The sequence below is a fragment of the Salmo trutta genome, chromosome 2 (assembly GCF_901001165.1).
Source record: "Salmo trutta chromosome 2, fSalTru1.1, whole genome shotgun sequence".
NCBI lineage: Eukaryota > Metazoa > Chordata > Actinopteri > Salmoniformes > Salmonidae > Salmo > Salmo trutta.
In genome coordinates this window covers 42,291,606-42,319,105 of record NC_042958.1, presented here as the reverse complement: position 1 = coordinate 42,319,105, position 27,500 = coordinate 42,291,606, and the positions used below count along the sequence as shown (strand labels likewise).

The following is a 27,500-nucleotide window of genomic DNA, read 5'->3' as shown; positions in this document are numbered from 1 at the left end:
TATGAGTGTGTCTGTTCCCCGGGCTGGAGCGGACCCTCCTGTAGCCTCAGTAAGAACACACACACACACACACCCCCCAACACACACACACAGACGCACACACACACACACAGACGTACACACACACACACACACACTCACAAATGAATGTATCTCTCCTGTCTGCTAGATGTTGATGAGTGCTCTCCTAACCCATGTAACCATGGTGGGACCTGCCAGGACCTGGTTCATGCTTATAAGTGTCACTGTCCACCTCAGTGGACCGGCAAGACCTGCCTCATCGGTAAGACACATCTCTCTTCTCTCTTTCTCACCAATCCAATGCTTTTTTTCCCCCTGAGGTATTTTCTGTAAACGGATAAATCAGCTGGCGGGAATGATGGGATGTGTCAAAGAGCAGTAGGATTAGAAACTGTGGAGACTGCAGCATTACCTCTAGACCAGACTACACAATCATTACCTCTAGACCAGACTACACAATCATTACCTCTAGACCAGACAACACAATCATTACCTCTAGACCAGACAACACAATCATTACCTCTAGACCAGACAACACAATCATTACCTCTAGACCAGACTACACAATCATTACCTCTAGACCAGACTACACAATCATTACCTCTAGACCAGACTATACAATCATTACCTCTAGACCAGACTACACAATCCTTACCTCTAGACCAGACTACACAATCATTACCTCTAGACCAGACTACACAATCATTACCTCTAGACCAGACAACACAATCATTACCTCTAGACCAGACAACACAATCATTACCTCTAGACCAGACAACACAATCATTACCTCTAGACCAGACTACACAATCATTACCTCTAGACCAGACTACACAATCATTACCTCTAGACCAGACTACACAATCATTACCTCTAGACCAGACTACACAATCATTACCTCTAGACCAGACTACACAATCATTACCTCTAGACCAGACTACACAATCATTACCTCTAGACCAGACCAGACTACACAGTCATTACCACTAGACCAGACTACACAATCATTATCTCTAGACCAGCCAATCCACTGCTTTTAAATCAATGGTGTGAATTGAAGAGGATGGAGAATCGGGACATAGCCCGTCTGAATCGGGACAGAGCCCGTCTGAATCAGTCTGTCATCATAATGTCCGCACTAGCCATCACTCTAACCATGCTGTGTTATTAAACTCCTCCTCCTCACAAGACGCCAACGAATGCGACAGCAAGCCCTGTGTCAACGCCAACTCTTGCCGCAACCTGATTGGTGGATACTTCTGCGAGTGCGTTCCTGGTTGGACGGGACAGAAATGTGACATCAGTGAGTAGAAACTAAGACTGTTCTGTTGCAACTGTGGAGTTATAGGCCACCTGCCTTCTCTCGCACTCTCTCTCAATTTCAATTTAAGAGCTTTATTGGCATGGGAAACATATGTTTACATTGCCAAAGCAAGTGAAATAGATAATTTTAAAAAAGTTAAAAAAACAAAAATTACACTCACACAAGGAATTTTTACTAGGATTAAATGTCAGTAATTGTGAAAAACTGAGTTTAAATGTATTTTTGCTAAGGTGTATGTAAACTTCCGACTTCAACTGTAAATATGGGTTGTATTTACAATGGTGTTTGTTCTTCACTGGTTGCCCTTTTGTTGTGGCAACAGGTCACACATCTTGCTGCTATGATGGAACACTGTGGTATTTCACCCAGTAGATATGGCAGTATATCAAAATTGTTTGTTTTCAAATTCTTTGTGGGTCTGTGTAATCTGAGGGAAATATGTGTCTAATGTGGTCATACATTGGGCAGGAGGTTAGGAAGTGCAGCTCAGTTTCCACCTCATTTTGTGGGCAGTGTGCACATAGCCTGTCTTCTCTTGAGAACCAGGTCTCTCTTTGGGTGTCTCTCTCTCTCTGTCTCACTCTCACCATTTCTCTCTCGCTCACTCACTATCTCTCTCTTTCACTCTGTCGTGACGTTGTATTAGTTAATGTGACGACTGTTGCTCATCGAATGATTAACGGTTTATAATTGCGTGATTAAATGAATTAAGCAATGAATCAAGCAATTGTTAACTCATTAACCTGGGGCACCATGGGAACATTGTTTTGATTGAGTTTCTATTTCCCAAATTAACTCAAAGGATATCAGAATATCGATTTTACAACAGTCGCTAAATTAATCAATTTCCTCTACAGTCTCATTCTGAACGTCGCATAATCCGGGAATCTGCACGGACCCGGGCTTTACCAATGAATTTACCACACCAATCTTAGTTGATTATTTATTTACTAGCAAGCTAAAATAATGATAAAAATACACATACACAAAACACAGTCTAGCTATTGATTAGGACTTAGTATAACGGGCCAACACACTATGGCGCGTGTTACCCAAAATGGGGATTTAAAAGAGAGAGAAACAAAGGAAGTACACGAGAGAAATATACATTTGGGTTAATTTGTCAGCTATGCTTATTTAAAACCTAGCCTTGCCCGAACTGCCGCTCTTATGGGTCAGAATATAATGATGTAATTACGTGTTGGAGGTCTCAGGTGGGAAGCTCCGCGTGGGTCGTTTAGGCTTCTCAATGACGCACTTCTCCGGCGCAACTCTCTGGTTGTCCTCACGATGTCAGTGTCCTTCTTGGCTTAGTGGTCTGATCCCTCGCAGTCTTCTAAGGACAGACAGCTCTGTAGCTCAGAACTCACAGCTTCGGACTCGAACGGTGAAGATACCCCGATTTGATGGAGAGTGGAGACTGGGTGGTTCGGCTTGAATTCACCCGCTTAGACACAGCTACTCGTCCGTAGCTCGTGTAGAAAAAGATTTCTTTGTCTTCAACCTTGTGTTTCGTTTTGGGGTTCGTCGACTTTGTTAGACCTTCGCTGCAGCTTGGGGTCAATTAGTCTGATATGTTAATTCTTCACTCTCCTGTCTTATACCCTCGGGTCAGAAGTGGGTGTAACCGCCTTTAGGGCAATTCTCTGGGCGGTCCAAGTAAAGGGGCAAGGCTTAGATTTGACTAAAAATCCAATTTTAGACACTAACTTCACATTTCATCTTTACCAAAACATTCTGTTTGATTTGGATATTTTCCACACAACGTACAATGTATAAACATCAGGCATATACTGGGAAAACTCTTAAAGGTACAATGTTTTCATAATAACGTCATCTCTTAACCTTTAAAAACAATACGAAAGTTACATACATTTTAATATTCCACCTCTCGTCATGACCACCATTGTGGCTGACGGAAACCATTGTTCCAAAGTCCCTTTATTGCATGTTTAATGTTCTGAGGCCAGTTCTCCATTGTTAGGACAAAGGAATTTCTCTGTGGCCTAAGGTTTATTATGGGCGTGAGGTGTCATAAAACCCCCACATCTTCAGACCCCTAGATCTTTCCTCCTCTGTTGGGGGTTTGGGAGATAATCTGTAGGGTGGTGGTCTCCTGTACCCTGACCTGATCAGGACAGTCATGACAGCCCCCTTTGGTAGGTTCAACTTGGAATGATTCTGCATGTTGCAACCCACCATAAGAATGACCATCGGATGTCCTGGTCTGTGGATCATCAGAGCAGCCCCCCCCTTTGGTGGTTCCCCCTGGTAGGCTTTCCGCAAGCTGTGGATCACCACCAGAATGGACCAAGGAGGTCTGGCAGTGGCTCTGTGTTCCGGCCCGTCGTCCGGTTATCCCGGTTAGTGGACCTAGGCAGTAACTTGGCAGACGTTAATAACGCACAACACTCAGGCAATACATCATTACATTTCCTCCCCAAACGAGCGGCGTCTTGGCTCTAAGGCTTCCTAAGTGTCAAAGGTAATGAAACGAAAAATTGGAATAAAAACATAAAAGTATACAAAATACGTCTACCACACCTTAATCATCTAATATGGACTATGTTCTATATATGTCCAAGGTCTTGTCTAAATAGCTCTATCATGGCATTGTCTCTGTCATGTCATGTCTAGGGTGATCCTACTTGCAGGTGGGTAGTTAAGGCACTTGGAAAAACTTGGCCCCTGAAGGCCAAAGCTTACATTAGGGACATTACTGGGCTGACCTAGCGAGTTCGGGAGAGGAGGCTGGGACTGGGCCCTGTAAGAGGGTTTCCGGATCCCATTGCCAACTTTCTAAAAATTGGGATCGCTTCCGTCCCACGGGTGATCCTAGTATAAGACCTCATTAGGTCTTCCATTGCACGTGTGCGCCTGTGTACGTAGTAGGTGCACACGCCAAGGGAAATGAGACCAAGGATCATGGTAACAGTCAGGATACTGTCCGGCACCGTCCAAGAGCGGGCGACAGACCAATCTTTTGGTCTGTAGTCAGTCGGGTCGACTAACAGTGCCTCATCCAGTACGCTAAGATCAACAGTCATGGGTCCCTCGTACTGGATTTGGTATTGAATGGCTTGTGGTAACTCAAGGGAACATTTAGCAAAAGCGTCCGGCATTTCAATCTCTGTGTCTATCCGGTCGTCGGGAAGGTGGTATAGAGCGAGGTCGTCTACGTGAATAATCGCCCCCTCTGCTACTGTAACAAAAACAGTCTGGTTGGGGAGGTTCAATTGGGTGATGGAGTCATGGCGTTCGTAAGTCATAGTGGCGGACGCGAACGGTGTGTTGATCAACCATCGGTTCCCTACCACCTCCACTTGTGTGGTGGTGGCCCCATCCCTGGCTGTTAGTTTGGCTCTACAGCGTTCTTCGCTGGTGATAGCTTTAATACCACAAAGACGCTCAGTGTTATCCCTGACAAATGGTTTGCTAGGACAAAGGTAGTGGACATCTTTGGTTAGAGTACACATTAGCAGGTTAGGGGTGAGATAGAAATCTGGGTTGTTTTCCTGGTAAGCTACAACTGGGGGCGTGGCAATCTTTACGTGGGTACTGTCGCGCCAAAATCCTACATTGAGAACCGTTTTCAATCTATAGATATTCTCCAGTTCAACAACCGGCAGCGTCAGTAGAAAACCCACTTCATTACGATCAACATCAACGTGTATTGGGATGGCCGACCCCAGACTATAGGCCAAATGTGATTGTAACGGCCTTAGTGTGGTTGAAGTAGCTGAGGTCAATATGTCGTGCACCATTGAGAGGGGCACTAGATATGAGGGGATTCTATTCATGGCCAAGTGGTCCATAGAAGAGCTAACTTCACGGAGAAAATACTCCAGTAACAATCGAACCAATTGGACATGGGCATATTCATGGTTCATGACCTCTGCTAGCTTTCCTACAGACAGGATAGTTTTGTTCAGGAGAGTAGCGTGTGTGTTGACCACCAGAATAGTGTCCTGGAGAGACTTTCCCACATGTTGCAACCTAAGGGCCTGTGCCTTCATCTGCTGCTGGATAAGTGGCATCTCTTCAGTAATCTCCCTAACATTCCTCTTGACTGTGGCTAGACTGACTACGTTGACGGCAGTGGTACCTAGGGCAAATAGTGACCCTACGGCTGCCCCTATCGATAGTAGCGCCCCGACGAATCGTTTTTCTCGCCTGGGCTCAGCTAGTTCTGACTGGGTTACTGTGAACTTTTGGAGTTGGGCCAACATATGGGCAGTGTCTAGCTGGGCGTGCTTAATTGCCTGGCTGGTCCAGTCAGCCCCGGCCCAACTCAAATGCGCCGCAGGTGGAATGTGTTGGCGGTATACATTCTCTGCATCTAGGCGGACATATACCCTCTGCGTGTGTACTCTGCAGTTAGTTACGAGGAGTCCTGGATCGTCGCGGAGAACGATTCCCGTAGGGGGTCCTTTCGTGATTACGTCTGCTGGGTTGGTTTTGACCAGGGCGCAGAGTATCAGGATCATCCAAAGGAACTCCATCCTACAGAAACGCATAATCAGAGATTGTTGGATTATTTCAGTTATTTGTATTCGTAAACAAAAATTGTTTTGACAACTATTTTTCTGTTTTTCTTATTTTTAATCAGTACAGCGCAGGACGATATCACTAGTGACAACAGATGTGTATCTGGTAGCTGGGAAGAGAATAAAAGATATTAGGTGCAACGTACTGGTCTCCTGGAAGGGATCAGCTGAGGGTACTTAAGAATTTTCTTAGTACCTCTGGTTTTTTTCTAGGGTTTTTTATCTATTCGGTGCTGGCTAGCACCCCTTCTATTCCCATGGGGGGAGTGTACAACTTGATTTGGTTCCTGTGGACACACTTTAATGTGGCGTTTTGTCGACCTTTGCTGATTTTGATCTGGTAAGCTACAGGTGATAGCTTCACCACAATCTCGTGTGGCCCCGTCCAGTGGGGCAGGAACTTTGTTGCGACGCCCGCGGGTTTGGTGTATATGTAGTACCACACCTTATCTCCAACCTCGAACACCTGGTGTGAGGCTTTTTTGTCGTAATAGGTCTTGTCACCTTCTGCACTTCTTTCCAATTGTCCTTGGGCGTACGCAAAGGTAGTCTGGAGATGGTTCCGCAAGTCAGTCACGTATTGATGAGCCGTGTAGGCGGTGGCTGCGGCGACATCTCTCGGTTGGTACAGGAGATGCAGTGGCAGGGTCATTTGCTGGCCCGTCATCATCTCAAAGGGTGTCATTCCCGTAGACCTGTTGCGTGTGGCTCTGATTGCCATCAGTACCAATGGGAGTTTGAGGTCCCAATCTTTGTGGTTGGCTGCCACATATTTCCTCAAGATTCTGACAATTGATTGGTTGCTCCTTTCTACCCCCCCGAGCTCCTAGGGTGGTACGCGATGTGGAGTTTAGCTTTGACTCCCAGGAGCTTCCACAGTTCGGTCATTACAGCTGCCGAAAAGTGGGTTCCTCTGTCGCTGTCCACGGTTTCTCCTGGCAGGCCGAAACGACTGAAAACGTGGTTTAGCAAAAGAACGGCAGTGGTTTCCGCTGTGTCATTGGTCGCCGGCAGGCACTCCACCCACTTTGTGAATGCGCAAGTCACTGTGAGGAGGTACTTGTTGCCTCTGGCAGACCTGGCAACTGGGCCGACCCAGTCGATCTGGATCGAGCTCCAGGGGTAAGACACACCCTTGCGTTGCAGGGGTGCTCTGTGAAGTGGCTTGGTGGGTTGAAACTGGCAGCAAACTAGACACCCCCTCACGTATCGTGCCACGTCTTGTTCCATGTGAGGCCAGTGGGCCACCTGTCGCAATGTTTCACATGTAGCCTTGACCCCCCTATGGCCTCCACATGGCTCGTCGTGGGCATGAGCTATCATTATCCCCCTCTGTGTTTTAGGAACCACCCACCTTCGAGCAGTGTCGGTTTCTGAAACATACACCAATAGGACATGTACAAGTGTGAGGTGCTGTTTAGTTGCGCACAGCGAACGCAAGTCGTGTGAACCTGCCAAAGCCAGTTCGGACACTGGATGGTTGACAGGATCCGACAGGAATGCCATCAACGTGGCGAGGGACTCATCTTGGTGTTGTATTGCTACCAGGTCGCCATTCATGAATGAATGCGTTAGCAACACATTATGTTTGTGCGACGACGTTTTCCGTGGTGCTACATGGCTACGCGTTACCGCAGACACCATGGCTTCCTCAGTGGGTTTTTCGTCTCGAGCAGCAAACACCCAAGGTCTGCCGTGAATTGCACCAGATTTCGCCATGCTGTCAGCATGGTCGTTGCCAAGTTTGTCACGACCAGGTGATTTGGAGTGTCCCTTGACTTTCTTCCAATACACCTGTATGTCGTGTTTGGTGATGAGGTCATCACAAGCTAGAATGAGCTCTTTGTTTTTCACCTCTTTACCACTTGAAGTAGTCATGTGCTTTTGTTTCCAAAACGGCAAGTGGCATAAGAAGGTGAGTCTCGCGTAGTTTGAGTCGGTGCAGATCGCCAGTTCTGCCAATTCGTGTTTCACCGCTGTTTGCAGGGTGATCAGCACGCCAGCCACTTCTGCAAACTGGCTGGTCTTGTTGCCAAGCTGAAATTGAAGTGGTTTGCACGGAATGTCGTTGTGCCATACCAATCCCACCCCAGCTTGCAAGTGGTCTAGATGGCGGTAAGAACAGCCATCTACAAATGCCATCGGCATGTCGAGACACACGTTCTCTTCGAAATAGTGATGGTTCGAAGGCAATGGCGGAGCGATGTCACGCGGGGGTGGTCCGGAGTCGGTTTTATCGTCACCACAGTGTTGACACACCGCCAAAGCACTGCCCAAAGGCAGGTTCTTTGCTTTTGCGTAGTTGATTACTACATCATGGCTCTGCAGCGTCATGAGCCAAGCCGCTATCCTGCTGTTGTGTACAGCACCCTCACGGATTCGTTGGCTTTTCAGAAAAGTCACAGGCTGGTGACATGTTTCTATGATCACCTTTTGTCCGCCGACATAACTGGTGAAGTGTTTGATCGCCCAGACTGTCGACAGCAGCGCTTTTTCGCAGTCTGAGTATTTGTGTTCGGCGGGGTTGAGTGTTTTGCTCGCGTAAGCAACCACACGTTTGTCTTGGTCGTATTTTTGGTACAACCCAGCGCTAAGGCAGTGCTCTGAGAAACCGACTTCCAAAAAGAATGTCTTGTCTTTGTTGGGGTATACCAGGCAGGGTGCCTCGCAAAGCAGGTTTTTCAAGGAAGCCACCGCTTCGTTGTGAGTGACATCCCAAACGAATGGGGTGTCTTTCTGAAGAAGGTGAGTCAACGGTTTTGACAAGTCGGCGTAGTTTTCGATGAAGTGACGGGAGTAATTACATACTCCCAAGAAGCTAAGCACCTCGTGAAGGTTTGTAGGTGTTTTGATGTTGCGGACTGCTTGGATTCGGTTAGACTGTGGCAGGATGCCCTCGGCACCCACCAGAAGCCCAACGTAGTTTACCTTGGTCCTGCACCATTGTCCTTTCATGATGGCCAACTTAGCACCTGCAGTCCCGAGTTGGGTGAGAACGTGGTCCATTTCATTGAGGTGATGTGACCAAGTCTCACTTCTCATGAAAACGTCGTCCACGTAAATTATCATCCCCCTAGAGGCTGCGTCTGGCATCGCCTTGTGCAGGAAGATGTTGAACTCTGAGGGGGAGTTCGCATACCCGAATGGGCAACGATTGAACGTGAAGAGCTTGTTCGAGAAAGAGAAAGCCAACTTGTGTTGGTCACGCAGGTCGACTGTCATGGTCCAGAAACCATTTGCCATGTCGACGGTGGAGAAGTACTTGGCATTTGCCACCTTTGGCAACTCTTGGTCGAGCTGTGTCATTGGCCAACGAGACAACGGAACCAGTTTGTTGAGTTGTCTATAGTCAATGGTAAGACGCCATTTACCCGTTGGTTTCAGAACGGGCCACACGGGAGCGCTGTACGTACTGTTACATTCCCTGATTATCCGTTTAGCTAATAAGGAATCGATAATCTCTTGTACTGCTGCGTATGCTGCAAGCGGGATTTTGTATTGTCTAACGAACGTAGGAGTTGCTCCGGGTGGCGTAGGAATACGCACCACATGGATACCCGTAACCCCGCAATCCAGCGAGTCTGTCGACCAGATCTCACTGTGTTTGTTAAACAATTCTCTCAACTGATGGCGTTCAGTGTCATTGACAAGAGCATCAGCCTCCGACAGTAGTTGTATTACCTGTGCATGGAAACCAGGATATGGTTCGGCGACATTGTACAGGTCTTCATCGGGTGGTGACGGCATGTCACCTTTGGAAGAGTCATCGGTTGTTTCCTCACAAGAGTGTACTTCGCATGCAGGAGGAGACGCAATATCATCCTCCGTGACGATGGAGTATATTAACAGGTTGCTGTCAGGATCGACATCCAGCCGGAATGCCGATGTGTCGTCCAGTGGCAATACAGGAGTTAGTGCTATTGCTTTTGACTGACAAGTAAACAGCGTACCTCCCTCGCCATCTAGGTCTAGGGAGGACGGAAGAGGCCCAATCACAGGAACAACTAGTTCAAAATCATGGAAGGCGTAATCGATCAATGTTCCTAGCTGAGTGTGCCGAGGAATGGAAATATCCGCTTGAGTCAGATTTTGTACCAGGAGGTAAGTGGATCTAGCGGTTAGTTCCAACAGTGGGTTGCCATTGATAGTTAGCCCCAAGTCGAATAGTTTTGGGGAGGGTTGGAAGAACGCAGTAGTGCCTTCCATCCGGTATCCGGGCGCCAGGTTCAGTCTTACAGAAACCTCTGTGGTTCTTGCCGGTATCAACATGGCGGACTCAGTTATCGTCTTGCAAGCTTCAGGAATAGTCTGCCCGGAAGCCATTCGCACCGGGTCGAAAGACAAGGCATGTTGGTTTGGCTGCGCCAAAGACCAAAGAACTTGGTGTATGGTATCAAGTTTAACACCCAATCTTACCAAAATGTCCGCTCCCACATAGACTGTATGTGGGAGGTCCGCGACAACCAGTAGGTAGTGGGATAATTCCTTGGTTCCAATGCGGATCGATAGCGCACACACCCCTATTGCGGTGAGTGTTGTCTGGGGAGTCGTTCCCAGTGGAAATCTAAACGTTTTCGGCACAAGGGGATGGCAGTTAGCCGTTTTCGAAATTTCGTTGAACATTTCCAAACTGATTGCGGATTTTTCCTCTTTTACAGCAAATGTCCCTGACGCAGCCCCTTCTAATTCGAGTGATGGTTCCCGCCTAAGCTCAAAAGTCGAGGTGTCCGGGCTCTTAGCCCGACTTGCTTTTGATGCTTCAAAAGCGGTGCTTGCCAGCTCTCGGAGCGTCGAGATTGGCAACCCGACGTGGGCAGTAGGGCCCAAGTAGTTAATGAAGTTGGGAGACATGTTTGACAGAAAAAGTTGTTTGAACGGTAATAGGTCTTCCATTCCTGTTTCAGTGAGCATGCCAAAGTAAGCTGAACGAAGCCGGTGATAGTAGGCTTGTGGGTGTTCATTTCGAGTTTGTCTGATATTGTTAGCCAACGAACTATCGTGTTTGCGAGTCGCAGAACCACTGAATTCTATTTTCAAAACCGTGGCAAGTTTAGCATAGTCGTTTTGCACGTGTTGCTCTTGTAGACGGATGAACCTTGTCACGTGTCTGTTGGACATTCGCTTCAAAAGATAGAGCCTGTCTGCATTCGTAGCGTTTGGGTAGCCATCCAAGGCGTCCTCTATGTCTGCTAAGAATGTCTCAGTGTCATTTGGCTTTCCCGGAACGGGGTCGAAGAGGCGGAAGTTTTTGACGATTTTGTCAAGGCGATCCCCGCCAAGTGCGCGGGGAGCATCTGCACTCTGCCGTGGAGAATTGTGGGCCGAGAGGCCAAGAGGAAAAGTCAAGCTGTGGTTGTGTTGGCGAGGAGGCCCCAATTCACTGTGGGCCGAATGGCCAAGAGAAAGAGGCTGAAATCTCCTGTCATCTACATTCCCTCGTTCTCTTAGCTCCGGATGTGAGCTAGGTTGCTTGGTTTGGTTGTCCCGCGATAGCGCGTGACTGTTCTGGAGTTCCTCCAGATGATACCTAAGGGTGGTGTTATGCTGCATCGCAGAGTCCACCTGGGAGTTGAGGGTGTTTATTTTCGACACGTAGGTGTCGCCCTTTTTTCGCTCGGCCTCATACTTATCTGTCATGGTTTGCAGGGAGAGGTCGCGAGTGTGGAGTGAGAGATCCAGTGATGCAATGTCCTCCTTTTGTTTAGAGGTCACATTTTCCAACTTTCTCACCTGGTCTTTCTCATCCTTCATTAAATCAGCGACTTCAATGAGTTCTGCTGTTTTGTCCTCCAACTTGGTCATTGTGTTCATTAACTGATCGTCTTTGGTCTGCAGCTTTTGGAATAGAGCATTATTGCTTTGAGTGGTTTCATTCACAACCGTTTGTAGGGCATCAATTTGCTCGCCCCGTTTTCTAGCTAGCTCGTCCGATTCATCTAGTTTCGCGTGGACTTCATCGTATTTAGTTTTGGCTAAACCGAGTTGTTCTTTTAGAATACGTACTTGGTCAAGAGTTTGTTCGCGTTCTTTGTTATAAGTGTTAGACAGATCTTCCAATTTATCTGTTCTCACACACAGTTCCTCAGCTAGCAGTAGCTTATCTTTTTCAGCTTTCGATGCCAGCTCCCTGGTTCTCTCCACCTGTACCTTGAACTCCCCAGCTTCCTGCTCGTGCCTCTGCTGGGCACTGAGGTACTGGTGCACTGTCCATCTCTGCTGGTGGGCATAGTTGAGGGCTAAACTGGAGAGAACCTTCACAAGGCCTCCGCCTGATGGTCTATTTTGAAGAGCGTCTGTCGCAATGTCTGCATTTTTCTCGCTTATGGCATTGAAATCTAACATTTTCAGCCCCTCGGCATAGTTAGGATTTGCATCGTTGCTGAGGTCCGCGATCAATCTTTCCGTGGGTGAAGGTCCACTGATTAGAGGGGAAATGGGTGGAAACCCATCTGATGGATTGCTCATTATTATGATTGTCAGTTATTTCAATTTACGTAATGTTTGGGGTTTTTAGTTGGAGGCTGCAAACACGATTTAACTCAGTTTGTAAACGTCAATGAATCATCAAGACTGGGTCAGTAATGTGAGTTGGTTATTACTGAACTTGCCAAAACAGGTTTAATTGATTAAATCGATTTTAATGATAAATCTAACCTGTATAGGCTATTTGGGAATTTTAATTTTAATTCACCTGAAAGAGTTGCTATCTCTAAGTTAACGTTGAAAAGTTTAACTATGTCTCATTGGTTAGAACACATTAGTTTGCGTATTATTCCAATAACCAACCTGGACAGGTAGTGTAGCAATTTAATGTATATTAAATTGAACGAGACAATGATATCCAATCAGTTGAGACTGGTTAGATATCGTACAGCATAACCTGAATTATTTAAAAATAATTACTGGTAATTCTTCACCACCGGAGGTCACTGTTAACACAAGCTAAAATCGACAGGGTACCAGTGAAAATAGAATTTTACAATACTGTTAAAAAGTCTACCTAAACACCATTTAAGCTGGTAAAGCAGCTTTAATCTATTAATCAATTTGAATGATTAGTCAACCCCGTATAGGCTAAAGGAATTAGCTTTAATTAACCTGAAGTAATTGCTATCTCTAAGTTAACGTTGAAAAGTTTAACTATGTCTCATTGGTTAGAACACATTAGTTTGCGTATTATTCCAATAACCAACCTGCACAGGTAGTGTAGCAATTTAATGTATATTAAATTGAACGAGACAATGATATCCAATCATTTGAGACTGGTTAGATATCGTACAGCGTAACCTGACTTATTTCACGAAAAATGACTGGCGTTTCTTCGCCAGAGGTTACGGATAGCCCAAGCTGAGTTCTCACAGGATTCCCGCCTAACGCGGGAATTCACTATGAACAAAGAGGAAAACAAAAATGGCTGCTCCCCTTTGTTAGCTTAGCATCTGGCGCAATGCTTAGCTTTCCTTGCGCGGGGTTTCCCCCTCGCCGCACAAGGGATGTTCCCTCCAACAAGGGAACAGGTTTACTTGGTGACGTCTCACGTTCAACCCTTAACCTCTTCCCGTTACCAAACGCGAGAGGTAGAGAGATAATAACTTCGCTTCGGTCAAACGAATATATCTACTCTAATTTCCGTAATGGCTGGCTCATATGTCCTCTGCTCTAGGAATTACTTATGACCGAGTCAGATCACTCCTGAAAGCGATCGACAGAAATAACACTACGTTAGGCCCAACTAGTATTATTTCTCAGAATGCCTGCATCGGCTGGTACATATGCCCTAGCTCGTAGCATTCAGTAGACCCCCCTTCACACTGGCTTTGGTCAGATATACAACAGGGGTCGTTCTCTCCCGACCAGTATCTGGGTGAAATGGAACGACACACACACTTCTCTCCCGCACTAGTCCTGCCTATAGCTATTAATGGAATGTATATATATTGCTACACAATTGATATGGAATAACACAACAGTGCGGCCTAGTCCTATCTTAGACGCCTCACACGGGGCACCATATGTTGTGACGTTGTATTAGTTAATGTGACGACTGTTGCTCATCGAATGATTAACGGTTTATAATTGCGTGATTAAATGAATTAAGCAATGAATCAAGCAATTATTAACTCATTAACCTGGGGCACCATGGGAACATTGTTTTTGATTGAGTTTCTATTTCCCAAATTAACTCAAAGGATATCAGAATATCGATTTTACAACAGTCGCTAAATTAATCAATTTCCTCTAGTCTCATTCTGAACGTCGCATAATCCGGGAATCTGCACGGACCCGGGCTTCACCAATGAGTTTACCACACCAATCTTAGTTGATTATTTATTTACTAGCAAGCTAAAATGATGATAAAAATACACATACACAAAACACAGTCTAGCTATTGATTAGGACTTAGTATAACGGGCCAACACACTATGGCGCGTGTTACCCAAAATGGGGATTTAAAAGAGAGAGAAACAAAGAAAGTACACGAGAGAAATATACATTTGGGTTCATTTGTCAGCCATGCTTATTTAAACCTAGCCTTGCCCCGAACTGCCGCTCTTATGGGTAAGAATATAATGATGTAATTACGTGTTGGAGGTCTCAGGTGGGAAGCTCCGCGTGGGTCGTTTAGGCTTCTCAATGATGCACTTCTCCGGCGCAACTCTCTGGTTGTCCTCACGATGTCAGTGTCCTTCTTGGCTTAGTGGTCTGATCCCTCGCAGTCTTCTAAGGACAGACAGCTCTGTAGCTCAGAACTCACAGCTTCGGACTCGAACGGTGAAGATACCCCGATTTGATGGAGAGTGGAGACTGGGTGGTTCGGCTTGAATTCACCCGCTTAGACACAGCTACTCGTCCGTAGCTCGTGTAGAAAAAGATTTCTTTGTCTTCAACCTTGTGTTTCGTTTTGGGGTTCGTCGACTTTGTTAGACCTTCGCTGCAGCTTGGGGTCAATTAGTCTGATATGTTAATTCTTCACTCTCCTGTCTTATACCCTCGGGTCAGAAGTGGGTGTAACCGCCTTTTGGGCAATTCTCTGGGCGGACCAAGTAAAGGGGCAAGGCATAGATTTGACTAAAAATCCAATTTTAGACACTAACTTCACATTTCATCTTTACCAAAACATTCTGTTTGATTTGGATATTTTCCACACAACGTACAATGTATAAACATCAGGCATATACTGGGAAAACTCTTAAAGGTACAATGTTTTCATAATAACGTCATCTCTTAACCTTTAAAAACAATACGAAAGTTACATACATTTTAATATTCCACCTCTCGTCATGACCACCATTGTGGCTGACGGAAATCATTGTTCCAAAGTCCCTTTATTGCATGTTTAATGTTCTGAGGCCAGTTCTCCATTGTTAGGACAAAGGAATTTCTCTGTGGCCTAAGGTTTATTATGGGCGTGAGGTGTCATAAAACCCCCACATCTTCAGACCCCTAGATCTCTCCTCCTCTGTTGGGGGTTTGGGAGATAATCTGTAGGGTGGTGGTCTCCTGTACCCTGACCTGATCAGGACAGTCATGACAACTCTCAGCACAGTCAATGTAATTTTACCCAGATCCCTATGGGCCCTGATTCAAAGTAGTGCACTATGTAGGGAATAGGGTGCCATTTGCAATGCAGACGGAATTGGCAGTGTGTACAAGCGTGTCCTTGTGTTCAGTGACGAGGATCCTTTATCATTACTGGAGTCCCATGTAGCCAAGGATAGTTTGATTATCGCTGGGAAGCCAAGGATAGTTTGATTATCGCTGGGAATCCAAGGATAGTTGATTATCTCTGGGATGCCAAAGATATAAACAATCCAGCGCTAGTTACACACACACACACACACACACACACACACACACACACACACACACACACACACACACACACACACAGTGCTACTTTCACTTGGCTCAGGGATAGTAAGAATTGCCTAACACCCTACTAAGTTCTGATCCAGCAGTTTATGAAGGAGTTTATCGAGGGTCGAGCAGAGAGGAAGATATGAAGTATTTAGTGGGTTATTTTGTTAAAAACATCATACTATCCAGATAGTTATATTATGGTGTTTTAAAACATGTCATTTCCCCCCCCCCATCTAGATATCAATTACTGCAAGGACCAATGTCAGCACGGAGGAACCTGCAAGGTATGTTGCTGTTTGGGATGAATCTGTCTTGATTCAGAGATATATCAAACACATTGTTTTATGTTTTCAGCTTGACCTTTTGTTCAGGGGTTTTTTCACACCACAAACTCATTTACAGGGTTTACATTTTTTTTAAAATAAATAAAGATGCCAACAGTTGTGACGCGTTCTGTTCTCTGGAAGGCAACAACTCTGTGGAGTTTTAAAGTTGTTCTGGAATCCGTCAATGAAATGAAATATGGAGGGGGAGAGGAGGAGGAGAGAGCAGAGATTCCTTGAACACATTAGGTTAAATGACCCTCAACATTATTGTGTTAAATTACTGTTGGAGGAGCTGGTATTGCTCTGTCCTTCCTACAACCCTCTTCTTCTCTTTTCCCTTCCCTGACTGACATCCTGTGTTAGCCGAACACTTCCTGTTCTCTAAAGAAGATTAAAGGGGTGTCTGCCCAGCTAGATTAAAGGGATCTCTGCCCAGCTAGATTAAAGGGATCTCTGCCCAGCTAGATTAAAGGGATCTCTGCCCAGCTAGATTAAAGGGATCTCTGCCCAGCTAGATTAAAGGGATCTCTGCCCAGCTAGATTAAAGGGATCTCTGCCCAGCTAGATTAAAGGGATCTCTGCCCAGCTAGATTAAAGGGATCTCTGCCCTGCTAGATTAAAGGGATCCCTGCCCAGCTAGATTAAAGGGATCCCTGCCCAGCTAGATTAAAGGGATCCCTGCCCAGCTAGATTAAAGGGATCCCTGCCCAGCTAGATTAAAGGGATCCCTGCCCAGCTAGATTAAAGGGATCCCTGCCCAGCTAGATTAAAGGGATCTCTGCCCAGCTAGATTAAAGGGATCTCTGCCCAGCTAGATTAAAGGGATCTCTGCCCAGCTAGATTAAAGGGATCTCTGCCCAGCTAGATTAAAGGGATCTCTGCCCAGCTAGATTAAAGGGATCTCTGCCCAGCTAGATTAAAGGGATCTCTGCCCAGCTAGATTAAAGGGATCTCTGCCCAGCTAGATTAAAGGGATCTCTGCCCAGCTAGATTAAAGGGATCTCTGCCCAGCTAGATTAAAGGGATCTCTGCCCAGCTAGATTAAAAGGATCTCTGCCCAGCTAGATTAAAAGGATCTCTGCCCAGCTAGATTAAAAGGATCTCTGCCCAGCTAGATTAAAAGGATCTCTGCCCAGCTAGATTAAAAGGATCTCTGCCCAGCTAGATTAAAAGGATCTCTGCCCAGCTAGATTAAAAGGATCTCTGCCCAGCTAGATTAAAAGGATCTTTGCCCAGCTAGATTAAAAGGATCTCTGCCCAGCTAGATTAAAGGGTCTCTGCCCAGCTAGCTGGATGGCTGTCTGTGTTCCTGGACCTGGCTAGTATTTCTGGAGCATACTAAACACGTTGTGTATTCTAGGACTTGGTGAACGGCTACCGCTGTGGGTGTCCTGCGGGTTACTCTGGAGACCACTGTGAGAGAGATGTGGATGAGTGTGCCGGCTCTCCCTGTCTGAACGGCGGGCGATGCCAAGACCAAGTCAACGGTTTCACCTGCCTCTGTCTGCCAGGATTCTCGGGACAACTCTGTCAGGTAAGTTTTGGTGCAACCTTCAAACCCTTCCCCACTGTTGTTTAACTTAACTTAGGTCCCATTCTGTCCCTGGTGAGCAACATTGAAACCCTTCCCCTTAACCCCCAACTCCCCACTGTCTTTTAACCTTAGTTCCTGTCTCCTTTCTGGTGCCAGTGTGCCAACTAGACTACCCCACCCTGCCGACTAGACTACCCCACCCTGCCGACTAGTCTACCCCACCCTGCCGACTAGTCTACCCCACCCTGCCGACTAGTCTACCCCACCCTGCCGACTAGACTACCCCACCCTGCCAACTAGACTACCCCACCCTGCCAACTAGTCTACCCCACCCTGCCGACTAGTCTACCCCACCCTGCCGACTAGACTACCCCACCCTGCCGACTAGACTACCCCACCCTGCCAACTAGACTACCCCACCCTGCCAACTAGACTACCCCACCCTGCCAACTAGACTACCCCACCCTGCCAACTAGACTACCCCACCCTGCCAACTAGACTACCCCACCCTGCCAACTAGACTACCCCACCCTGCCTACTAGACTACCCCACCCTGCCTACTAGACTACCCCACCCTGCCTACTAGACTACCCCACCCTGCCTACTAGACTACCCCACCCTGCCTACTAGACTACCCCACCCTCTAACCTGCCTACTAGACTACCCTACCCTCTAACCGGCCTTATAGACTACCCCACCCTGCCTACTAGACTACCCCACCTTCTAACCTGTCTATAGTTCACTCATCAACCTTCATTTTAAGTCAGGGTTTAGTCTTAGTGAAGCTGCTCCTGGCTGCTGTGTGTTGGAGACATTCTTGTGTTTACGAAGTCCCTCGTGTGTGTGTGTGTGTGTGTGTGTGTGTGTGTGTGTGTGTGTGTGTGTGTGTGTGTGTGTGATATTTCCTGGCAAGCCTCTGTAGGGAGGATGCTGTGGGCTGGTCTGTGTTTAGTACTGAACCCTGTCTCTCTGTCTGCCTCTTTCCATGTCCTTGTCTCTCAGTGATTTCTCTGATAACTACACTTTTTGATGAAGGTTTTACTTGCAAAGTGATATATATATAAAGTTCTTAGTTTAATACACTAACTGAAAGATGTTCTGGATGAGAGTGTCTGCCAAATGACCAAAATGTAAATATCTCTCTGTCTCTCTCTCTGTATATAGTTGGACATAGACTACTGCCTCGTCAACCCGTGTCAGAATGGTGCTTCATGTTACAACCTGGATACAGGTCACTACTGCGCCTGTTCAGAAGACTACGAAGGAAAAAACTGCTCTCACCTCAAAGACCACTGTCACACCAGCACGTGCAAAGGTACGCCCATCTTGTCCTCTTTAGTTCCTCTCTCTTGTTTCCCTCCCCCTCGCACTCCCTCGCCTCTCGCTCTCCCTCGCCCGTCGCTCTCCCTCGCCCGTCGCTCTCCCTCGCCCCTCGCTCTCCCTCGCTCGTTCCCGCTCTCGCTCATTCCCTCCCCCACTCTTGCTCGTTCCCTCGCTCTCGCTCGTTCCCTCCCCCGCTCTCGCTCGTTCCCTCCCCCTCGCTCGTTCCCTCCCCCTCGCTCTCGCTCGTTCCCTCCCCCATCGCTCTCGCTCGTTCCCTCCCCCATCGCTCTCGCTCGTTCCCTCCCCCATCGCTCTCGCTCGTTCCCTCCCCCATCGCTCTCGCTCGTTCCCTCCCCCATCGCTCTCGCTCGTTCCCTCCCCCATCGCTCTCGCTCGTTCCCTCCCCCATCGCTCTCGCTCGTTCCCTCCCCCATCGCTCTCGCTCGTTCCCTCCCTCTCGCTCTCGCTCGTTCCTCCCCCTCGCTCTCGCTCGTTCCCTCCCCAATCGCTCTCGCTCGTTCCCTCCCCATCGCTCTCGCTCGTTCCCTCCCCATCGCTCTCGCTCGTTCCCTCCCCCATCGCTCTCGCTCGTTCCATCGCTCTCGCTCGTTCCCTCCCCCATCGCTCTCGCTCGTTCCATCGCTCTCGCTCGTTCCCTCCCCCATCGCTCTCGCTCGTTCCATCGCTCTCGCTCGTTCCCTCCCCCATCGCTCTCGCTCGTTCCCTCGCTCTCGCTCGTTCCTCCCCCTCGCTCTCGCTCGTTCCCTCCCCATCGCTCTCGCTCGTTCCCTCCCCCATCGCTCTCGCTCGTTCCATCGCTCTCGCTCGTTCCCTCCCCCATCGCTCTCGCTCGTTCCATCGCTCTCGCTCGTTCCCTCCCCCATCGCTCTCGCTCGTTCCCTCCCCCATCGCTCTCGCTCGTTCCCCCCTCGTTCCTCGCTCTCGCTCGTTCCCTCCCCCATCGCTCTCGCTCGTTCCCTCCCCATCGCTCTCGCTCTTGCTCCCTCTCCCCCCCCTCTCTCTCTCTCTCTCGGCAGAAGTATAGTGTTTGGGGTTTAGATTCAGCTCTGTGTGTTGACTAGACCAGACAGGAGTGCAGAGTGAGAGAGATCAGCGTAACAGCTTTCTGTTTCTTCTGTTCCTCCATGTTTACACTTCTTGAGAAGAATTGATCGCTCAATCAGCGACGTGTGTCTGTTTTTTTTTTTTACCGGAATGTAAACCTGGGTTTGTATTCATAAAGTGACTCTGAGTAAAGAGTGCTAATCTCAAATCAGTTTATCTATTTTAGTTCATAATGAATGAGGACATTGGTACCAGATCTACCCTGAGTTATCATAATGAATGAGGACATTGGTACCAGATCTACCCTGAGTTATCATAATGAATGAGGACATTGGTACCAGATCTACCCTGAGTTGCATGTATGAGGCCTGGGTTCAGGTCTATGTGTTCTGTAGTGGGTGTCAGTGCCATGGATCTAGTGTATGGTGATTGCAATCTTAATACATAGAAAAGCGCTGTATAAATCCTAAGACCCAAAGATGCTTCCTGTTGTCAGTCATCTCTGCTCACATGCATGTGAAAAATAACTCTTTCTTTCTTTCCCCCCACAGTGATTGACAGCTGCACAGTTGCCGTGGGGTCCAACAGTACCCCTGGAGGGGAGCGGTACATCTCCTCGAACGTGTGTGGTCCTCACGGACGCTGTCGGAGCCAGGCTGGAGGACAGTTCAGCTGTGACTGTCAGGAAGGCTTCAGAGGCACATACTGTCACGAGAGTAAGACATGCTGACTTAGACACGACTTATAGCAGACATGCTGACTTAGACATGACATATAGCAGACATGCTGACTTAGACATGACTTATAGCAGACATGCTGACGTGTAGACATGACATATAGCAGACATACTGACTTAGACATGACTTATAGCAGACATGCTGACGTCTAGACATGACATATAGCAGACATGCTGACGTCTAGACATGACATAGAGCAGACATACTGACTTAGACATGACATAGCAGACATACTGACATATAGCAGACATGCTGACGTATAGACATGACATATAGCAGACATACTGACTTAGACATGACATATAGCAGACATACTGACGTGTAGACATACTGACGTGTAGACATGACATATAGCAGACATACTGACGTGTAGACATGACATATAGCAGACATACTGACGTGTAGACATGACATATAGCAGACATACTGACTTAGACATGACATATAGCAGACATACTGACGTATAGACATGCTGACGTGTAGACATGGCATATAGCAGACATACTGACGTATAGACATGACATATAGCAGACATGCTGACGTGTAGACATGACATATAGCAGACATACTGACTCATAGACATGACATATCTCGCTAAAGCAAAGAGACCCTGATCCCAAACCACCCATGCTGTCCTTCAAAGCACCACTGGCATGCAGCTATCAACAGTACATCAACAGTACCCAGTGTCCCTCTAAACTGTCCACAAACACTGCGACCTTGGCGCAGAACACACACACACGATTTCACACACCAACCACATTCCAAACATCAAACTAAAGCCAACACAGAGAGAATTATCTTACTGGAGTTTCCTTCTGATTTTCCCTGTTTGGTACAGGTACATTATCCATTTACATTTAAACCTACCTTACTGTAGTTTCTATTGATTTCTCTCCTCCCCTCCCTCTCTCTCTCCCCTCTCTCTCTCTCTCTCTCTCTCTCTCTCTCCTCTCTCTCTCTCTCTCGCCCCCCTCTTCGCTCTCTCTCGCACCCCTCTTCGCTCTCTCTCGCCCCCCTCTTCGCTCTTTCTCGCCCCCCTCTCCCCTCTCTCTCGCCCCCCTCTCCCCTCTCTCTCGCCCCCTCTCTCTCCCCCCTCCCTCTCAGATATTAATGATTGTGAGAGCAACCCGTGTGTTAATGGAGGAACCTGTATTGATAAAGTCAGTGTATACCAGTGTATCTGTGGAGACGGCTGGGAGGGGGACCACTGTGAGACCAGTAAGTGCTGTATTTATTATTTATAAAAGTGTTTTCAACTTCTATTGAGAGATCTACATGTTGATGAGAACTACCAGGGGCGGACTGGGGGATCGGACAGCTGCCTCCAGGGCCGGCAGCACTACCTCTAGACCAGCCCCCGGCAGCACTGCCTCTAGACCAGCCCCCCGGCAGCACTGCCTCTAGACCAGCCCCCGGCAGCACTGCCTCTAGACCAGCCCCCCGGCAGCACTGCCTCTAGACCAGCCCCCCGGCAGCACTGCCTCTAGACCAGCCCCCCGGCAGCACTGCCTCTAGACCAGCCCCCCCGGCAGCACTGCCTCTAGACCAGCCCCCCGGCAGCACTGCCTCTAGACCAGCCCCCCGGCAGCACTGCCTCTAGACCAGCCCCCCGGCAGCACTGCCTCTAGACCAGCCCCCCGGCAGCACTGCCTCTAGACCAGCCCCCCGGCAGCACTGCCTCTAGACCAGCGCCCCGGCAGCACTGCCTCTAGACCAGCCCCCCGGCAGCACTGCCTCTAGACCAGCCCCCCGGCAGCACCACCAGTCTTTATTTGGATCCTCATTAGCTGATGCCTTAGCGACCGCCAGTCTTCCTGGGGTCCACATTCTTACCCATCATCTTTGACACGTATAAATGCATGAAATGTGTTTCACTAAGTAGGTCGCTACGTGTAATTATGACCATTATATAAAGGTAGTAATTTAACCTGAGACAAGTTTGACTCTCCCATCCTCTCCTCCTCCTCTCCCCTCCCCCCTCTCCTCCTCTCCCCTCCTCCTCCTCTATCCTCTCCATCCTCTCCCTCTATCCTCTCCCTCTTCTCCCCTACTCCTCTCCCTCTCCTCCTCCCTCCTCCTCCTCCTATCCTCCCTCCAGATATAGATGACTGCAGCACTAGTCCATGTCATAATGGAGGAACATGTCGAGACCTGGTGACTGATTTCTTCTGTGAGTGTATGAACGGCTGGAAGGGGAAGACCTGCCACTCCCGTAAGAACACCTCTCTCTCTCTCCCCCTCCCTCGCTCCCCCCCTCCCTCGCTCCCTCCCTCCCTCAGTCTGTCTCGCTCCCTCCCTCCCTCAGTCTGTCTCGCTCCCTCCCTCCCTCAGTCTGTCTCGCTCCCTCCCTCCCTCAGTCTGTCTCGCTCCCTCCCTCCCTCAGTCTGTCTCGCTCCCTCCCTCCCTCAGTCTGTCTCGCTCCCTCCCTCCCTCAGTCTGTCTCGCTCCCTCCCTCCCTCAGTCTGTCTCGCTCCCTCCCTCCCTCCCTCCCTCCCTCAGTCTGTCTCGCTCCCTCCCTCCCTCCCTCAGTCTGTCTCGCTCCCTCCCTCCCTCCCTCAGTCTGTCTCGCTCCCTCCCTCCCTCCCTCAGTCTGTCTCCCTCCCTCCCTCCCTCCCTCAGTCTGTCTCGCTCCCTCCCTCCCTCAGTCTGTCTCGCTCCCTCCCTCCCACAGTCTGTCTCGCTCCCTCCCTCCCACAGTCTGTCTCGCTCCCTCCCTCCCACAGTCTGTCTCGCTCCCTCCCACCCACAGTCTGTCTCGCTCCCTCCCTCCCACAGTCTGTCTCGCTCCCTCCCTCCCACAGTCTGTCTCGCTCCCTCCCTCCCACAGTCTGTCTCGCTCCCTCCCTCCCACAGTCTGTCTCGCTCCCTCCCTCCCACAGTCTGTCTCGCTCCCTCCATCCCTCTCTCGCTCCGTCTGTCTCCCTCAGTCTGTCTCGCTCCCTCCATCCCTCTCTCGCTCCGTCTGTCTCCCTCAGTCTGTCTCCCTCCCTCTCTCGCTCCCTCTCTCGCTCCCTCAGTCTGTCTCCCTCAGTCTGTCTCTCTCCCTCCCTCTCATTTTCTATTTACCAGTGTAATGAGCCTGTGGAGGTTCATGGTATGTGCTTGGGTGTGGATGTTATCACACAGGTAGGTGTGCGTGCGTTATAAAACACTGACTCTTTAACTCTGTGTCTCCAGGTGAGAGCCAGTGTGACGAGGCTACCTGTAACAACGGAGGAACATGTCATGACGAGGGGGACACCTTCCAGTGCAGGTGTTCCCCTGGATGGGAGGGGGCTACCTGTAATATAGGTGAGTTAGTCTGGGTGGGAGGGACTACCTGTAATATAGGTGAGTTAGTCTGGGTGGGAGGGGCTACCTGTAATATAGGTGAGTTAGTCTGGATGGGAGGGGCTACCTGTAATATAGGTGAGTTAGTCTGGGTGGGAGGGGCTACCTGTAATATAGGTGAGTTAGTCTGGGTGGGAGGGGCTACCTGTAATATAGCTGAGTTAGTCTGGATGGGAGGGGGCTACCTGTAATATAGGTGAGTTAGTCTGGGTGGGAGGGGCTACCTGTAATATAGGTGAGTTAGTCTGGATCGGAGGGGCTACCTGTAATATAGGTGAGTTAGTCTGGGTGGGAGGGGCTACCTGTAATATAGGTGAGTTAGTCTGGATCGGAGGGGCTACCTGTAATATAGGTGAGTTAGTCTGGATGGGAGGGGCTACCTGTAATATAGGTGAGTTAGTCTGGGTGGGAGGGAGGGGCTACCTGTAATATAGGGGAGTTAGTCTTGGTGGGAGGGGCTACCTGTAATATAGGTGAGTTAGTCTTGGTGGGAGGGGACTTTTACTGAAGTAGTATTTTTACTGGGTGACTTTCACTTTTACTTGAGTCATTTTCTATTAAGGCATCTTTACTTTTACTCAAGTATGAAAACGTAATACTTTCCCCCCACCACTGCCTATGACATCACAATGAATAGGACTACATGGACAGCGGGGGAGATACTTGATACATATGGTTCCCAGGGGTTTATAGAGACATGGAGGAGAGACTGCTGCTTGGTACATATGGTTCCCAGGGGTTTATAGAGATATGGAGGAGAGACTGCTGCTTGGTACATATGGTTCCCAGGGGTTTATAGAGACATGGAGGAGAGACGGCTGCTTGATACATATGGTTCCCAGGGGTTTATAGAGACATGGAGGAGAGACGGCTGCTTGGTACATATGGTTCCCAGGGGTTTATAGAGACATGGAGGAGAGACGGCTGCTTGGTACATATGGTTCCCAGGGGTTTATAGAGACATGGAGGAGAGACTGCTGCTTGATACATATGGTTCCCAGGGGTTTATAGAGACATGGAGGAGAGACGGCTGCTTGATACATATGGTTCCCAGGGGTTTATAGAGACATGGAGGAGAGACTGCTGCTTGGTACATATGGTTCCCAGGGGTTTATAGAGATATGGAGGAGAGACTGCTGCTTGGTACATATGGTTCCCAGGGGTTTATAGAGACATTCTCTCTTGCAGACCCACCACCCCTCTCTCTTTTCCCCCTCCTCCCCCGTCTCTGGTGTGTGTTGAGTTATGTCCTTAAAAAGCCCTGATCTCTCTGATAATCTGTTTGGAGAGCACACAAGTGGATCGCCTCAGATAAAGAAACCACAACACAAGGCTGAGGGGAAGCAGTCGAGTTGTGTTGCTCTGTAAATGTTAGTTTCGGTGTAGACTAAACCCGGTCTCTGCTCTCCTCGGGAGCTGTCTACCTAACCCCTGTGAGTACGGGGGAACCTGTCTGACAACTGAAAACGAACTGCTCCCTCTTTCATCTCCTAGCTAAGAATAGCAGCTGTCTACCTAACCCCTGTGAGTACGGGGGAACCTGTGTGACCAGCGGGGACTCCTTCACCTGTGTCTGCAAGGAGGGCTGGGAAGGAGACACCTGTAAACAGAGTGAGTGTACTATGCCATTTTAGAATATACTTTTATCCACAGTCATGCATGGGCTGTTTTAAATACAACCGGAGTCACATCTGATGTAAAGACTGCCGTGTTCACCACCACCTTTCTTCTGTTCTCTCTCTCGGTCGTACCTTTTTTCTTTTATCTCCGTCCTTCCCTCCTTCTCTGGCTGGACGCTTGAGGCTGTTGTTGGCCATGAGAGGAAGATGAGAGGAGGAAAGTTGAGACAGATGTTCTCCCCCCCCTCCCTCTCTGTGCATTCCTGTCCAAACTGTGACATGTCTACTAGTTCTACACCCCTCTGCTCTCTCCCTCTCTCCCTCCTTTACTCTCTCCCTCCTTTACTCTCTCTCCCTCTCTCCCTCCTTTACTCTCTCCCTCCTTTACTCTCTCCCTCTCCCTCCTTTACTCTCTCCCTCTATCCCTCTCTCCTTTACTCTCTCTCCCTCTCTCCCTCCTTTACTCTCTCCCTCCTTTACTCTCTCCCTCCTTTACTCTCTCCCTCCTTTACTCTCTCCCTCTCCCTCCTTTACTCTCTCCCTCCTTTACTCTCTCCCTCTCCCTCCTTTACTCTCTCCCTCCTTTACTCTCTCCCTCTCCCTCCTTTACTCTCTCCCTCTCTCCCTCCCTCCTTTACTCTCTCCCTCTCTCCCTCCCTCCTTTACTCTCTCCCTATCTCCTTTACTCTCTCCCCTCTCTCCCTCCTTTACTCTCTCCCTCTCTCCCCCTTTACTCTCTCCCTCTCTCCCTCTCTCCCTCCTTTACTCTCTCCCTCTCTCCCTCCTTTACTCTCTCCCTCTCTCCCCCCTTTACTCTCTCCCTCTCTCCTTTACTCTCTCCCTCTCTCCTTTACTCTCCCTCTCTCCCTCCTTTACCCTCTCCCTCTCTCCCTCCTACTCTCTCACTCTCTCCCTCCTTTACTCTTTCCCTCCTTTACTCTCTCACTCTCTCCCTCTTTTACTCTCTCCCTCCTTTACTCACTCTCTCCCTCTTTTTCTCTCTCCCTCTCTCCCTCTTTTACTCTCTCCCTCTCTCCCTCTTTTACTCTCTCCCTCCTTTACTCACTCTCTCCCTCTCTCTCCCTCTCTCCCTCCTTTACTCTCTCTCTCTCCCTCTTTCCCTCCTTTACTCTCTCCCTTTCTCTCTTTCTTCTGGCTTCCCTGTGATCCCCAGGCTGACACACACACACACACACACATACACACACTCTCTCCAAAACATGACTTCCCAAAATGCTTTATGACGGAGCAACGGTCTGAGGCTGGAGGGGTACGGACGCAGTGGAAAGGGGATACCTAGTCATTCGACCCGAAATGTGTCTTCTGCATTTAACCCAACCCCTCTGAATTAGAGAGGTTTAGGGGGCTGCTTTAATCCACGCCTACGTCTTCGACACCCAGGGAGCAGTTGTTGTTGGGGGTTAACTGCTTTGCTCAAGGGCAGAACGGCAGATCTTTTCACATTGCGGACTCAGGTATTCGAACCAGCGACCTTTCGGTTACTGGCCCACTGTTCTTAATCGGCGGACTACCTGCCGCACATTAGGGGGTAGTGATGCGGGGTGAAGCTGTTCCCCGTAAGCTAGGTGAGAGGCGACGCTGTTTGTTCTGTTGAGTTAATAACCCGGACAGAGACATCAGGACACCTAGCTGAACACAACAAGCCAAGACTACGCGCTGAAAACACGCCTCCGGACATGATAGACCCGACATTCTCGCTGTGCCGTTGTCTTCTCTCTGCTCACATGCATGTGAAAAATAACTTTCTCTCTCTCTCTCTCTCTCTCTCTCTCTCTCTCTCTCATCTCTC

At 48.7% G+C, this 27,500-nt stretch overlaps 1 protein-coding gene across 1 annotated transcript in view; it reads left to right on the top strand.

Annotated features, from left to right (window-relative positions):
• jag1b (jagged canonical Notch ligand 1b) overlaps positions 1 to 26,025 on the top strand; it is a 65,135-nt gene extending 39,110 nt beyond the window's left edge. Inside the window, exons 8-18 of the mRNA XM_029702274.1 lie at positions 1 to 49; positions 170 to 283; positions 1,211 to 1,324; positions 15,991 to 16,037; positions 17,440 to 17,613; positions 18,778 to 18,928; positions 20,553 to 20,717; positions 21,846 to 21,959; positions 22,840 to 22,953; positions 23,919 to 24,032; positions 25,566 to 26,025. The exon at positions 1 to 49 is cut by the window's left edge and continues 65 nt beyond it. Coding sequence (XP_029558134.1) covers positions 1 to 49; positions 170 to 283; positions 1,211 to 1,324; positions 15,991 to 16,037; positions 17,440 to 17,613; positions 18,778 to 18,928; positions 20,553 to 20,717; positions 21,846 to 21,959; positions 22,840 to 22,953; positions 23,919 to 24,032; positions 25,566 to 25,705 — 1,296 coding nt within the window. The 3' untranslated portion in view covers positions 25,706 to 26,025. The remainder of the gene's footprint in view (positions 50 to 169; positions 284 to 1,210; positions 1,325 to 15,990; positions 16,038 to 17,439; positions 17,614 to 18,777; positions 18,929 to 20,552; positions 20,718 to 21,845; positions 21,960 to 22,839; positions 22,954 to 23,918; positions 24,033 to 25,565) is intronic.
• The last annotated feature ends 1,475 nt before the right edge of the window (positions 26,026 to 27,500 follow it).